This window comes from Strix aluco, chromosome 24 (assembly GCF_031877795.1).
Source record: "Strix aluco isolate bStrAlu1 chromosome 24, bStrAlu1.hap1, whole genome shotgun sequence".
NCBI lineage: Eukaryota > Metazoa > Chordata > Aves > Strigiformes > Strigidae > Strix > Strix aluco.
The window spans coordinates 9,253,987-9,268,081 of NC_133954.1; the positions used below are offsets into that span (position 1 = coordinate 9,253,987).

The 14,095-nt window shown below is 55.2% G+C and overlaps 2 protein-coding genes across 4 annotated transcripts; both read left to right on the forward strand.

The window, feature by feature from the left end:
* Nucleotides 1–576: 576 nt before the first annotated feature.
* On the forward strand, nt 577–8,316 carry GSDMA (gasdermin A). 3 transcript variants are annotated; one of them, XM_074849825.1, is made up of 13 exons: nt 577–678; nt 937–1,036; nt 1,105–1,275; nt 1,395–1,788; nt 1,934–2,196; nt 2,355–2,565; nt 3,118–3,283; nt 3,381–3,474; nt 4,289–4,336; nt 4,662–4,816; nt 6,129–6,276; nt 6,874–6,947; nt 7,498–8,316. In XM_074849825.1, the coding sequence occupies exons 4-13, from the start codon at nt 1,640–1,642 to the stop codon at nt 7,732–7,734; spliced, it is 1,545 nt and encodes a 514-aa protein (XP_074705926.1). In that variant the 5' UTR covers nt 577–678; nt 937–1,036; nt 1,105–1,275; nt 1,395–1,639; the 3' UTR covers nt 7,735–8,316. The 3 variants fall into 3 exon arrangements, with proteins under 3 accessions (XP_074705926.1, XP_074705928.1, XP_074705927.1); XM_074849827.1 differs by lacking the exon at nt 1,395–1,788; XM_074849826.1 differs by lacking the exons at nt 1,105–1,275; nt 1,395–1,788 and having other exon boundaries at nt 937–1,075.
* A 432-nt stretch (nt 8,317–8,748) lies between these two features.
* PSMD3 (proteasome 26S subunit, non-ATPase 3) lies at nt 8,749–13,654 on the forward strand. The gene is made up of 12 exons (XM_074849824.1): nt 8,749–8,953; nt 9,665–9,855; nt 10,172–10,309; nt 10,517–10,653; nt 10,752–10,942; nt 11,138–11,241; nt 11,350–11,464; nt 11,644–11,763; nt 11,846–11,949; nt 12,683–12,838; nt 12,954–13,004; nt 13,108–13,654. Exons 1-12 carry the CDS (start codon nt 8,788–8,790, stop codon nt 13,183–13,185), a joined length of 1,551 nt encoding a protein of 516 aa, XP_074705925.1. The 5' UTR covers nt 8,749–8,787; the 3' UTR covers nt 13,186–13,654.
* Nucleotides 13,655–14,095: the final 441 nt, after the last annotated feature.

Genomic DNA, 14,095 nt, shown 5'->3' on the forward strand with positions numbered 1-14,095 from the left:
TGATTCCTTGAATTTCCACCTGGACAGGTTTTGCTTTTAGACGAGCATGGCAGAGGAACACTCCCTGGCGATTCCAAGCCCACCAAGGCATCGATTGCTGTAAAGCAAAGAGCTTGCAGCCCACGTGGATCCCCGCGCAGGGTCCCACAAACCTCTGCTACTAACAACGAGCCATAAAGCATGGAAACCTGTGCATCACCGGTCCATAAAAGTTAATAAATTCTGCCTCCAGAAACATTATATTGGCCCCTTGTCTACACCACACCTCATTATGTAGGGCTCTCGCAGGTTTGGTGAAATCCTGCTAAACCAGAACACACCGTCCCTCATCCGAACGGATCAGAAGTACAAATGAAAGCCAGAACCATGCCAGAAATTAAATCTTACAGGAGTGATGCATCCGTAGAACAAGTTAAAGTTATCCACAGCCGCTGCGACAGATCAACAGAGATTAACTGTGTCAACAGAGGTTCAGCTCAGGTCAGTGAAACTTTCTGCAGGAAGAATTACGCAAGCAACAGCCTTTCTGTGCCCTAACCTAGCAGATGCTTCCGGCTCCGTGAGCAGGGAGGCGGGCAGAGCGCGCTTCCCCGGCCCCACATCGCTGCAGGAGCCCAGCGGGCTGCCCCACACATCGCCCACCCACAGCGGACGAGCCGCCAGGCACCCCACAAACAGGCAAGTACATTTTTAAGAGCTTTCCGTACAAAATTGGGGCGGAGCAAACTGTCTGTTAATTGTTCTTGTGTAGTTTTTATCTCTTTTTGAAGTCTCCCAAGGGAATGAGTCCTGTAAGAACGACTAAAATGCTCCCACACTAAGCACACAGGACTATTTCCCCTCCCCAGCTCCACCGCACGCAACACCCCATCCTTTGTGATGTGACAGTCTTTCTACTTTCTGGAAGAATCGGACTAAGTCAGTCTCTTTTTTCAGACCCCTGCAGGACATTAGGGAGAGGGAAGATTTCCCCCTGTTCCCTCATCTGAACTTCCACGGGGATCAGCGTCTCTTCTCCAGCAAGACTTGATATAAGGTGCAGAAGAGGGGAGAGACCTGCACGCTTTTCTTCTCAGTAAGTACAGGAAGTTTTTTCATTTGTAGATCAAAGTTGTTCTTCATCACGCCTCACATATGGCAACTGAAGCGAGAAGCCAAACAAACTGGAGTAAAAACCAGGCTGCAACAGGAAACCAACAGTCATTTCGTTTCTGTCTCTCGAACACGCAGCTCTCCTCTGCGGGGGATACAGGCAGAGCACCAGGGCATACCCAGGTAGCTGTGCTGGGATGATTTTTTTTTATATATTTTGGGGGACATTTGCCATAGAACAAGCTCTCCTACCTCCCCCCTCAACCCACTATTCAACTCTCAGCACTTTCACTTCCTTGCAGTAAGACGCTGATGAAATCATCTTCCTAATGCTCCATTTCAAAACAACGTGAACCCATTCCCGTCCTCCAGGCAACAGGATGCACAGGGGCAGCGCAGAGGCAAAAACAGCAAGAAATTGCTCAAGCACTTTTCTTTTCAAACTTACATCAGGGCAACGCATTAATTAAAGATTAAAGCATTCAGGACCGTGATAGGTCCTAGGTTAAGGACCAATGTCTACTTTAGTAATGAAAATGATTATGGGATGTACTGGTTTATGCAACAAAATATCTTAATGGAAAGAGCTGCCTCCCCAGTCCCCACTGGGAGTTCATCAGAAAGGGGGATGAGTCTGAACGAACCACAGCTCGTACTCCCACCCCTCCAGATGCTTCCCTGCACAGCCCTTGAAAGGTGTGTCCTTGTACTAACGTGGGCTTTTATGGGTTACCATCGTTTTTGAAAAGTTCTGAGTAATTAAAAGTAACAGATATTTTCTTATAACCTTCTGCTTGTATTTCAAGTCATTTTGCTTAACTGGTCTTGCCTCTTTCCTAAGGCACAAGTACACTTCGCTTTGGTTCAAAAATTCATCCGGCCGCAGCAGAATGTTTAAGAAAGTCACCCAATCCCTAGTAAATCAGATAGACCCGAAAGGAGACCTGGTCCCAGTTCACAGCATCTTAGACCATGAACATTTCAGACTCCTCTGCCTCGTGAGAAGGAAAAAAAAAGCTGTATTCCGCCCATCTCCCCGCTACAAACGGACATGCTACAGACTCCATGACGTGCTGCTGCCTAGAGAAGACGATAAAAGCACAGGTAAAGCCCATGTTTATCACTCTTAAGTCTTCCATTTCCATAGACAAAACAGCTGGATCATTTGTGCCTGAACTCTGTTTCACCCTTCTTGTGCGTGCAATAGTTATAACATTGAGTCTGTGGAATCATGCTTAAGCTAACGCATCAAATTATTGCAGAGTTCCTCTTTCTCAGTGAAGCCGATCAAGGTTCAAGGCAATTTACAGTCAAAAAAAGCTTCAGTGACAAAGTTGACGGGAGTCTGAGCCTTTGTGTTGACTCTACAAGAGTAAAGCTGCAAGGAGCGGTCTCCTTGTCCAAAGGGTGGTCCATCAAGCTGGAGAAGAACCACATCCCGGTACCGAGACTCGATGCACTGAGAACAGAAAGGTAAGGCAGACACAAAGGGAGAACGTGCCCTCCGGTCATCCTCCTCTACCCCATGCCAGGTCACACTAGGGTTTTTCAACAGCCAAAACCCAAGATTAAGAGCCGAGAGCATGCATTCCCCCTAAGCATGCATACTTCTGGAGGACAGGAAAGAGAGGCCATAAAGATTCCTTACACGGCTTTGTAATGCTTATAGATCTCTTTGTAATTCAGAAGTGGGAACACCTCAGCGTGGAGCCAAGTGTCTCTTCTCAGGGTTTGTGCCTGGAGAGGAGCATGTAGAGCAGGACAGATCACCTGCACGACCTGCCAGGCCACAGCCTCGCTGCCCCAGCCCCCCTCAGACATAGAAGGGGAACACATTGAGGACAGCCAGTACTGCAGCCCATTTCCCACCACCTTTTTTCCCCCAGAAGCTCCCGACATTGTGATATTTACACGTGTAACCCGAGAAGGGACGCGAGCAGAAGGCTTCCGGCTCAGTGCTTTTGTCACAGCTCACAGAAAAACAGACACTTTCAGCCAGGATATTGCATCCTTTTTCTCCTTTAGAAAAGTGAACGTGAATCACTCCTTCATTCAACAACTACGGAAAACAGGCCAGAATTTATACATCGTTCATGAAACAATAGAAACCTCAGAGGAGACCAGCTTCGAGGAATCCACCAAGGCAGACGGAGGCTTCGCGGCCCAGCTTTACGCCGAGCTTTGTGCGAAGGTTTGATCTCTCTTCAGGCTCAGGAGTCGGTCCTTCCCAAACGCCTGCACGCCATCCAGGCCTAGTAAATGTTTTTTTTTTTTTTTTCACTGAGCAGGGCACCCGAGAGAGCAATGAAAGCATAATCATACCCAAGGGCTGCACCCTGGCGTTCAGGACAATCCAGCTGGCCATTACAGACGGATCATGGGGTAAGTAACTTTCAGAAACTACCAAGGCCTCCATGCAGGAAACAACGCGGAAGAGGAAATCCATCTTCTGAATAGCATTCAGCCTCAGGGCCACCCTTAGCTCATTTGCAAGGACACGGATGCAATGAGAGTGACAGAAATCGCCTGGGAAAGGCCGTACGTAGTGTGTAAGTTAAGAGCTCCTTGGGAAAGAGATGCAGTCTCGGGGGTGTGTGGTAAGGAAATCAAAGAGTCATACTGAAGTCTCAGCTCTAAATTTCAGAAACCGCAGAGCTCCTGCTGAAAAATGGCACAGAGGGCAGAGGTTTTTCTCTTCTTTCCCTACTCAGAAGAGGAGCCAGGGAGAAGCACAGGGCGGCTGACCCCTCAGTGGGAAGACTGGTGTAAAAAGACACTTACACTGGATAGGTAGAGAAAGAGGAGACTGAGATCCACAAAACCTGCTGCAGGATTTGAGAGACCGCGTTTGGCTTGTTTCCCCTGTGCTCTGTGCTTCCCACACCCGCACAGATCCCACCGAGTATAAGCTGTCATTTTAATTTACTCGTATTTTAACACACTTACTGGCCAATATAAGGCACGTGATAGTAGAGAATGAGGTCTGGGAATAACGAGTTTTAAATGAACGGGCAGAGGACAGAGGCACCGGAGAAGAGTACGAACAGCACTCTGACCTACGCCTAGCCCGTGAGAGTTCAGAACTGGGATACCAGTATCTTCTGACTTAAAAACCACCACCCTGGTAAAACAAACAAACACCACCCAGCTTTAAGTATTTTTCTACCTCAGTAATGCCCTTTTAATCCTGTTGCAGATCTTGAGTATTTCCCAGGAGACATTTCAAAGACGTTCGCATCTGATGGTGAGCAATGTATTTTACTACTCCTTGCACGACTTTTACCCACTTTGGGTGAGATGGGATCTCTCAGGATCACAGAATCATCTAGGTTGGAAAACACCTTGAAGATCACCTAGTCCAACCATTAAGGATAAACACAAACCACCAGCAGCGATGTGTTTACTGCACAGTACTGCCTATTACCCGAGACGTGACAACCGTCCAAATTGCACATTGCTTTTGAAAATATTCACAGAAATGTTTCAAATTCTAAATCCGGGGGTGCCAGTGAACTTCTTGTGGGATTGTCTAGTTTAGAAGTGACATATTTGGACTCTCTGGTTTCCAGGTTTCTCACAAGGAAAATTAGGAGCACTGAAGGTAGAAGTTGGACAGAATTTGACAATTCTCTCGAAGTTGTCTTCTGATCTGTGCGTCATATTTTTAAAAGCCATCAAAGCTGTGATGAGAGACAGGAACCTCTTTCAAGAACTGAGCCAGAAAGTAAGCAAAGTTCTCCTTACTGCCAGGATTTATAAATACAGAGACAGCCATGATCACCCCTCTTTCCCCAGCAGTCATCTCTCCTGTGCCACAACTGTCAATCCAAAAATCCCTTATTCAGCACAACTGCCTGGTCTCCATCCCCACACACAGAAAGAAGGTCTCAGGGCAGAGTCTGAATATCACAGAACCGCAGCACGGTTTGGGTTGGAAGGGACCTTAAAGATCATCCAGTCCCACTCCCCTGCCACGGGCAGGGACACCTTCCACTAGCCCAGGTTGCCCAAAGCCCCGTCCAACCTGGCCTTGAACCCTCCCAGGGAAGGGGCAGCCACAGCTCCTCTGGGCAACCTGTGCCAGGGCCTCCCCACCCTCACAGGGAAGAATTTCTTCCTTTTATCTAATCTAAATCTCCCCTCTGTCAGTTTAAACCTGTTACACCTCATCCTATCCCTACACCCCCTGATCAAGAGTCCCTCCCCCCTTTCCTGTAGCCCCTTTCAGTCCTGGGAGGCTGCTCTAAGGTCTCCCCAGAGCCTTCTCTTCTCCAGCTGAACCCCCCCAACTCTCTCAGCCTGTCCTCACAGGGGGGTGCTCCAGCTCCCCCGAGCATCTTCATGGTCACCTCTGGCCCTGCTCGAGCAGGTCCGTGTCCTTCTGCTGTTGGTGCCCCCAGAGCTGGACCCAGCACTGCAGGGGGGTCTCCCTAGAGTGGAGCGGAGGGGGAGAATCCCCCCCCTCGCCCTGCTGCCCACACTGCTCTGGGTGCAGCCCAGCACACGGGTGGCTTTCTGGGCTGCCAGCGCACGTTGCTGGCTCACAGTCAGTTTTCCACCCACCAACACCCCCAAGTCCTTCTCGTTGGGGCTGCTCTCATCCCCTCCTCGCCCAGCCTGGATTCGTGCTGGGGATTGCGCTGACCCATGGGCAGGACCTTGCACTTGCCCTTGTTGAACTCCATGAGGTTTGCACGGTCCCACCTCTCCAGCCTGTCCAGGTCCCTCAGGATGGATCCCTTCCCTCCGCGTGTTGACCACACCACACAGCTCGGTGTCGTCAGTGAACTTGCTGAGGGTGCCTCAATTCCATATATACAGCCTTGCAGATTTACCTAAAGGTATCAAACCATTTAAATTTCATATTCTGTCTTTAACCAGAGCCAGCATGAATGCTAAAGCCTCAATTACAGCCTCATAAATAGCTTAGGGAGGGGGGACACATGACTGTTCATAGGCTTCTGTCGCTAGACTGCAAGGGACTATCAGCAGCCTCTTCTCTTAAATCCTGGTGTTTCTTTTTCTTATCCTCCTAGATGGAAGCAGTTCTTGATGAAACTGGTAGTTGTGAGCTGAAAACAGAAAGCCTGGACTTAAAAGACCTGTTGAGCAGCTTACAGGATTCATCAAGACATCTCCTCAAGCTGGCAGGAGCCGTCACCTACGCTCTTGACGCTCTGGATGGTAAGGCTGTTTGACTAGAGAAACCCAGTAGCACCAGAACACATTAAGAACATTCCTACCGACAAGACTAGCAGAATATAGAAAGCTTACAGAGTGTGAAAGACTTGCAGAGGATTTAAGTAAAATAATTTCTGAGCCTGGGCACGAAGGTGGTTTATGCTGAGGGCACAGACCTGTCCGCAGCAGCTGCTGTTCAGTGACAGGAGCGTTACACTGAATTACCAGTCGGCCCAGGAACAGCGGGATCCTTGAAAAGGGCTTGACATCAGCAGTAAAACGTGGGTAAAGATGGTGAGATTACCTCACAGACAGAGCAGTGCAAATTCTAGGGTTCTTTTCCCACAAAACACGGCTTGACCCTCCCCTCAACCCCCTTGGTCTCTACGCTCAGTGTTACAGTCACCCGCACCCAGAGCATCGGCTGCGTTTGTCTCACAGGGAGGCAGCATTGATAATTAATTTAAAACCTTTGAAGAACTTCTGACCAAACAGGCACTCCCTGCAAGACAGCCAATGGTCACCCTTCACATCTCGCCAGTTGTCTCCAAAACACTGGTGGGGGTTTTTTTTTGGTAAAAACCTGTTTTAACTCTGCAGAGCTAATGGAGAATCAGCTGCTGCTGTTACTAGAGTCCTTGGAAGAGAAGATTGTGACCCAACAGCTTAAGCTGGTGAGAGAACATACATCACATTTGGCTCAGAATGAAGGGGCAGGGGGGTGCTATTTCGAGTAAAGCAATGTTTAGATGATGATATAGGTAGCAGCATCTCAGCTTGCACTGGCAAGAATAATTGCTTCAAACTTGGCAAGGATCAAAATACTCACTTTGAGAGAAATCAGCCCAAGACATTAAGACCTAAGATTTCTAACAACTGTTTTTTCTGATAATAAACATTAAATTGAACACAGCTGACCACCATTTTCCTTGAAATGGTAAGTCAGAATCTTCTGGCTTCTCTGGCTCCAGACTTAAAAAAAACCAACACAAAAGCACACTACAATTTTAATTCCTTGGACATAACTAATTCAGAAGAAACTGGGAACTGAATACACGAGCATGCTAATCTTTCAGGGTGAGAAGTCCCATATGTGGATTATATAGGGCACCTGTAAGACAGTAAAGCACTGCACGAGTCAAAAAGATCATTTACTTACTTAACGACTTCCACAGATGGGAGTATTAAAATACTGATTCTGCTGCTTCTGTTGTTGCTGCGAAGGTTGAGAGCATCTTGGAACACGACATCGAATGCAGGAAGGGGGGTTTCAGCGTGGATGCCAGCTTGCTCTCCTTCTCACGAGAGAAGGAAGAAAAATTAACCATTGCCCTGGTTGGGATGAGCGGAGTGAAGCTCCAGAAAGACGGATCTGCTGTCTGTACGGAAGAGGCCTTCTCAGCCACGGCAGCCCTGTACGTGTCTCTGTACGTCCTCGATCTCCTGAGTAACTCAGATTAGGTTACACGTGTCCTCCCATTAGGGATAAATTTGAAAGTCTCTCACTGCAAGACAGTTCCTCTCTCCAAACTTCACCCCCAGTCAGCGAGACATTCCTTATGAACGCTCAGTGCTGCTTTGAAACGAGTATGAAAACCAGACTTAAGGCAAGAAAACTCCTTATGGAAGCCAGGAGGTGGATACCAAAATTGATTCTTCTTCCCCCCCATACGAACGCAGAGTGCCAACTGAAAAACCCACTAGCCCAAATAGTCACAAGCCTGCCAGCTGTGCTCTACGTGACCCTGGTTTTCCTAAAAAATACCAGCACACAGCCGCGCACGCTGTCAGTAAGGCACAAAGAGGTAAATCAGCAATAAACCACTTACACCGACCACAACTGTGACTCAGTAAGCTGGTGTTAAGGAAACTTGAGGCATCTGAGAGGATTTTAGTGACCAGCACCTGGCAAACAGCACCTCCATCACATGATTACACACCCCACCGCCAGCAGCGAGGAATAAACACCAACACTTCAGAACGGCGTTATGAATACTTTGATTACTGCTTTATAAATAAAGAAAATCATTTCTTACTGAATAACTGAACGTTCTTAGAGCCAGTTTTTTAATCTAGAGGGATTTCCAGTCACCCAGCGGCGCTGCTTACCTGGAGGCTCAGCTCCCCTCAGGCTGCCGGGGGAAGGGGGTGCCCTCAGCAAGGGGGCAGTCCCTGGGGGCACCACCCGGGACCGGGCCCCTCCGAGGTGCGTGGGGGAACCGCGGCCGCTCACCGGGGCAGCGCCTGGGCCTCGCACCTCGCCTCAGCGCGGCCGGCGAGAAGCGTCTGCGCATGCGCCGCGAAACGGGCGGGAACGGCCGGGCTGCGGGCGGGAAGAGCCGAGCGGGAGCCGGAAAGAGCCGAGCGGGCCCGGCGGAGGGAGCCGAGCGGTGTCGTGCTCGGCGCTCGACTGCGCGGGCCTGGCGGGGAGGCCGGTGCGGCTGGTCGGGCCTGGCGACTCCCGGCGTGCCCCGCGGTTGTTGCAGTGTCACGGCCGGCCCGGCGCGCCCGGCCATGAAGCAGGAGGGCGCGTCCCGCCGCCGCGGCGACAAGGCCAAGGCCCCCCCCGACGGGCCGCCGCCCGCCCCCCCCGACGTGGAGATGCAGGAGGAGGCAGCGGCGGCCGAAGCGGCCGGGGAGCGGCAGCCGCAGCGAGAGCTTGACGCCGTCACGTTGGAGGGTGAGGCGGGGGCGCGGGGGCCCGAGGTTGAGGGGAAGGGCGGGGGGCACCGGGGAGGGGTCCCTGTAACGGGGATCTGGGCGGGGGGGTGTCGGCTGGGGGCTCATGGGGGAGAGGGGGAGCAGGGCCAGCTCAGGGGAGCTTCTGTGGGGACCCCTGTAGGAGAGGGGGCTGGGAATGGGGGGCTATAGAGGGGGGGTCCTTGTGTAGGAGGGGGCAGTGTGGGGGTGCCTGCGGGGGAAGGAAGGTGGGGGGGTGTATGTGGGGGAGAGGTGCTGGAAGGGGTGTCAGGAGGGGAATGGGGACTCACTGTGCGGAAGGGGAGGGGGGGGGGCCCTGTGAGGGAAAGGGGGGTGGGAGGCGTGTTTTGGGGGGAACCCCTGGAGGGTCCCTGTGAGGATGGGCAGGGGGAGCTGCAGAAACGGTGTGGTGGGACTCGGCGGGGGTGCAGAGGGAGGCTGGAGCCCATCGAGAGGGAAGGGACCCTTGGAGGGGTCTCGTCCAGCCCCCTGCCCCGAGCAGGGATGGCCGCGGGGTCAGGTCAGGTCACCCAGGACACCGAGGCCGTGCACCCCCACTGCCACGGGCGGACAGAGGGACCCGAGAGCAGCAGGACGGGGCACCTGGAGGGATCCTGGCGCCGGCTTCGCTCTGCTGTGTTGTTCGGCAGAGGAGACGCGTGCTGACGGCATGGCTGTTGTGCTCCCGCAGATATCAAAGAGCACGTGAAGCAGCTGGAGAAGGCCGTGTCGGGGAAGGAGCCGCGCTACGTCCTGCGTGCGCTGCGGGCTCTGCCCTCCACCTCGCGCCGACTCAACTCCAACGTGCTTCACAAAGCCATCAACGGCTTCTTCACCTCCAACAGCACCATGCGGGACTTCCTCCTCAGCTTCCTGGAGGAGGTACGGCAGCAGGGGACGGGGAGAGGCGACCGGCTGCGGAGGGGACACCGTTCCCACACCGAGGAGCCTCCGGAACGCCGCTGTGCAGGGCGGGAGGGCACCGGGAAGAGCAGGGGCTTGGGGATGCTTGGGACACACACCCAGGCTGCTCGGGAGCACGGGGGAGATGGGATGAGTCGCTGCAGGTCTCGGCAGGGATGGGACTGTAGTGCCAGCAGCCCGGGCTGGCTCTTGTCATGCCTCAAGCTGTCACCGGGGACAGGCTGGGGACAGGTCGCAGGGGCAGGGGTCCACCATGTCTCTCTCCCCTCTCCAGTCCATGGACACGGAAGCTGAGCTGCAGTTCCGCCCACGGACGGGGAAGGCGGCCTCAGCCCCTCTCTTGCCAGAAGTGGAGACCTACCTCCAACTGCTGCTCGTCATCTACCTGATGAACAGCAAGCGATACCCGGAGGTGAGGTTCCCTGAGCTGCCAGCGCAGAAGCTGAGCTCTTCGTGTGGTGCTCCCGCATCGGGGACCTGCCCGTCTGCAGCACCCCCCTTTCCCTTTGTTTCAGCTGTGTTTGGAGGCAGCGCCAGGCTCAGTCCTGCAGCCCTGGCAGTCTCTCTGCTCTTCCCAGGCAGCAGTTCTTCTGCTCTGACCTCTCTTCCATTCCTGTAGGCTCAGAAAGTATCCGACGACCTGATGCAGAAGATCAGTTCTCAAAACCGCCGCGCCCTTGACCTGGTGGTGGCAAAATGTTATTACTACCACTCCCGCATCTACGAATTCCTGAATAAACTCGACGTGGTCAGGAGGTAGGGTGGGTCCTGTGTGCGGGCTCTCCCTGAGCCCCCCCTGGTGAGAGACGCTGTTTCTTTCCTCCTCCCTGACATGCTCTGTCCCTTTCCTGCAGCTTCCTGCACGCCCGGCTCCGGACGGCCACGCTGCGCCACGATGCAGACGGACAGGCCACGCTCTTGAACCTGCTGCTGAGGAACTATCTCCACTACAACCTCCACGACCAAGCAGAAAAGCTCGTCTCCAAGTCCGTGTTTCCCGAGCAGGCCAACAACAACGAGTGGGCTCGGTACCTCTATTACACAGGTGAGATGCAGAGAGTCCCGCACGGCGCTGGCAGCTTGGGCTGCACCCGAGATCAAGGGCTCTGGTTCCCTGGAGAACCCCGTTGAGCAGCTGGAGATGGGGCTTCCAGGCAGGATTTGAAGCCCCGTCGGGGTGGAATCCAGCTGGATTCACTCGGTGGCTTTTCCAAACGCCTTCCGCCCCGTGTGACCGCAGGGCGCATCAAGGCCATCCAGCTGGAGTACTCGGAGGCGCGGAGGACCATGACGAACGCGCTGCGGAAGGCGCCGCAGCACACGGCTGTCGGCTTCAAGCAGACGGTGAGCGGGGACGGGACGTTTGTTGGGGTTCGGTACCTCCTGGGGCCCCAGGGACGCTGTCTGGGGGTTGGGCCCCGCGGGGTCTCACCGTGTCTCTTTCTGCTCAAGGTTCACAAACTGCTCATCGTGGTGGAGCTGCTGCTGGGGGAGATCCCGGACAGGCTCCAGTTCAGACAGCCCTCCCTCAAGCGGTCACTCATGCCCTACTTCCTCCTGACTCAGGGTACGACTGGGGCCTCTCGTGGCCTCCCCTCTCCCCTCTTGTGGCCCCCGCTCCCCTCTGGGACCCGAGGCAGCAGCTCCCGGGAGGAGAGGACAGGCCTGGGAGTCGGCCCTTCCTTGCGTTCCCTGCCACGCCCCAGCCCTCACTCCTTCCCCCCATTAACAGCTTCTCTCCTCCAGCCGTCAGGACCGGAAACCTGGCCAAGTTCAACCAAGTCCTCGATCAGTTTGGGCACAAGTTCCAGGCCGATGGCACCTACACCCTGATCATTCGTCTGAGGCACAATGTCATCAAGACGGGTAAGAGACCATCACGGCCGCGGGCTTGGCGGGCCTGGGGCTGCCTGGCCCGGGTGGCTCCACTCTCCTTCCTCCCCCACAGGCGTCCGCATGATCAGCCTCTCCTACTCCCGCATCTCCCTGGCCGATATCGCCCAGAAGCTGCAGCTGGACAGTCCGGAGGATGCGGAGTTCATTGTCGCCAAGGTAGCTCCGTGGGAAGTCCCGTCCCTCTGGGCCCCTGGTTCTCGCAGCCGGCCGCGCTCTCCCGCGCCGTCCCCCGTCCCCGTAACTCTCCCTCCCTGGGGCAGTCGCTGGTTTTAGGTTGAGGCAACGGAGCTGGTGCAGGGTCTGGAGCACAGGTCTGATGGGGAGCGGCTGAGGGAACTGGGGGGGTTTAGTCTGGAGAAGAGGAGGCTGAGGGGAGACCTCATGGCCCTCTGCAACTCCCTGAAAGGAGGGTGCAGAGAGGGGGGATGAGTCTCTTGAGCCAAGGAACCAGCGCCAGGCCAAGAGGGAATGGCCTCAAGCTGCGCCAGGGCAGGGTCAGACTGGCTCTTAGGAAGGATTTCTTTGCAGAAGGGGCTGTTGGGCGTTGGAATGGGCTGCCCAGGGCAGGGGGGGAGTCCCCATCCCTGGAGGGGTTGAAGAGTCGGGTTGACCCAGCGCTGAGGGATCTGGTGGAGTTGGGAACGGTCAGGGTGAGGTTCATGGTTGGACTGGAGGAGCTTCAAGGGCTTTTCCAACCGAGATGATTCTGGGATTCTGAGGCCCCTCCCAGGGGTGCTGAGGCCACCCAGGGCACCAAGTCCCCTCTCCGTGTGCTGTGTCCTGAGCCCCCCGCTCCTGTCGCAGCAGCCAGCTCCTCCCTTCACCCCAAACCGCTGCCTCAGCCCTGGGAGCCAGCGGCTGCCCTGACCACGTGCCCTCCGGCTTGCAGGCCATCCGGGACGGCGTGATCGAGGCCAGCATTAACCACGAGAAGGGCTACGTCCAGTCGAAGGAAATGATCGACATCTACTCCACCCGGGAGCCGCAGCTGGCCTTCCACCAGCGCATCTCTTTCTGTCTCGACATCCACAACATGTCTGTCAAGGTGAGCGCGGCGGGGCCCGGCTGGCGGCAGCGGTGGGGCGGCCTTGAGGCCTTTTCTCAGCTCGGAGCTTCTCCTCTCCCTTTGTGTTTTTGGTTTTTTTTTTGTTTGTTTCCAGGCCATGAGGTTCCCACCCAAATCTTACAACAAGGACTTGGAATCTGCAGAGGTGAGAGATCTCAGCTGGGGCTCCGCACCCTGCTCCCAGAAACGGCCGCAGGGACGCGACTGCCATCCCCAACTGCCACCAACCTCTTGCCTTTGCCTTCCAGGAGCGCCGGGAGCGCGAGCAGCAGGACCTGGAGTTCGCAAAGGAGATGGCAGAGGACGATGACGACGGTTTCCCGTGAGCCTCTGGCCTGGCTGTATTTTTTTATCTGTCCCTAGGGAAGATGCTGTCTGAGCGGAGCTCCCCCACGCAGCCCCGGTCCCCCCGTCTGTCCTTCTTTTATAAATACCTGCATGTCTGTACTGGGGGGGGTGGACACGGGGGTTCCCTGGGCCCCCAGCCACAGGCCCTGCTCTCCCGTCCCCCTGCCCCCCCACGGCGGGAACCCCCTTCCCCAATAAACAAACGTTATTTTAAGGTTGTTTGTGGTCACGGTCGTTGCTGAGCCCCCGCAGAGGCGCAGACGAGCCCCTGAATCGGGAGCTCCTGGGGCAGCAGGGCCGGGGCAGGCGGCAGCGGGGTGGGGGGGGGCCCAGGAGCACAGCTCCGCCGGGACCGCGGGTCCCCCCCAGCTCTCACAATAATAATGGGGTCAAAACTTTGTTAAGCTTCAATTATGACTTTTAAAATAAAAGTTGAAAAAACCACCAGCCTGGCCTGCTCCTGCCGTAGGTTTGTTATGAGGGGGAATGCGGGGGGCGGGGGCTGACTTCTGTTACCTGCTCCCCTCCCCAGGGCTGGGGATGAGCTGGGGCCACCTCTGGCCCCACTTCATGGTGCTGGACCCCCCGTCTGCTCCATCCCAGGCTCCTCTTTCCCCAAAACCGCTCTGTTCCGGGGCTGCAAAGCCCAGAGCAGGATCACGCGGCCCAAGAGCAGGGCTGAGCCCCACCACCCCCCCCTCTCCCTGCCGGGAAAGGCACAGGGGGGGTCAGGCTGTCCCCTCCTTGTGTCCCCCTCCCCCCAGCCCTGGGGAGTGAGGGGGGCAGGGGCCACGCAGCACCCCCCAGGGCGGGTCCCACCAGCATCTGGGACCAGCTGGGCTCCTCTGGGGAAATCTGGGAATGTCCCAGGCACGCCCGGGCCGGCAG

Excerpts from the sequence above, each read along its gene's own strand:
- PSMD3 (XM_074849824.1), top strand. The coding sequence starts at position 8,788 with ATGAAGCAGGAGGGCGCGTCCCGCCGCCGCGGCGACAAGGCCAAGGCC. Across the intron at positions 9,856-10,171 it reads TCCTCAGCTTCCTGGAGGAG|TCCATGGACACGGAAGCTGA; the intron begins GTACGGCAGCAG and ends TCCCCTCTCCAG. Across the intron at positions 10,310-10,516 it reads ACAGCAAGCGATACCCGGAG|GCTCAGAAAGTATCCGACGA; the intron begins GTGAGGTTCCCT and ends CCATTCCTGTAG.
- GSDMA (XM_074849825.1), top strand. The coding sequence starts at position 1,640 with ATGTACTGGTTTATGCAACAAAATATCTTAATGGAAAGAGCTGCCTCC. Across the intron at positions 2,566-3,117 it reads GATGCACTGAGAACAGAAAG|AAAAGTGAACGTGAATCACT; the intron begins GTAAGGCAGACA and ends TTTCTCCTTTAG. Across the intron at positions 6,277-6,873 it reads CGCTCTTGACGCTCTGGATG|AGCTAATGGAGAATCAGCTG; the intron begins GTAAGGCTGTTT and ends TTAACTCTGCAG.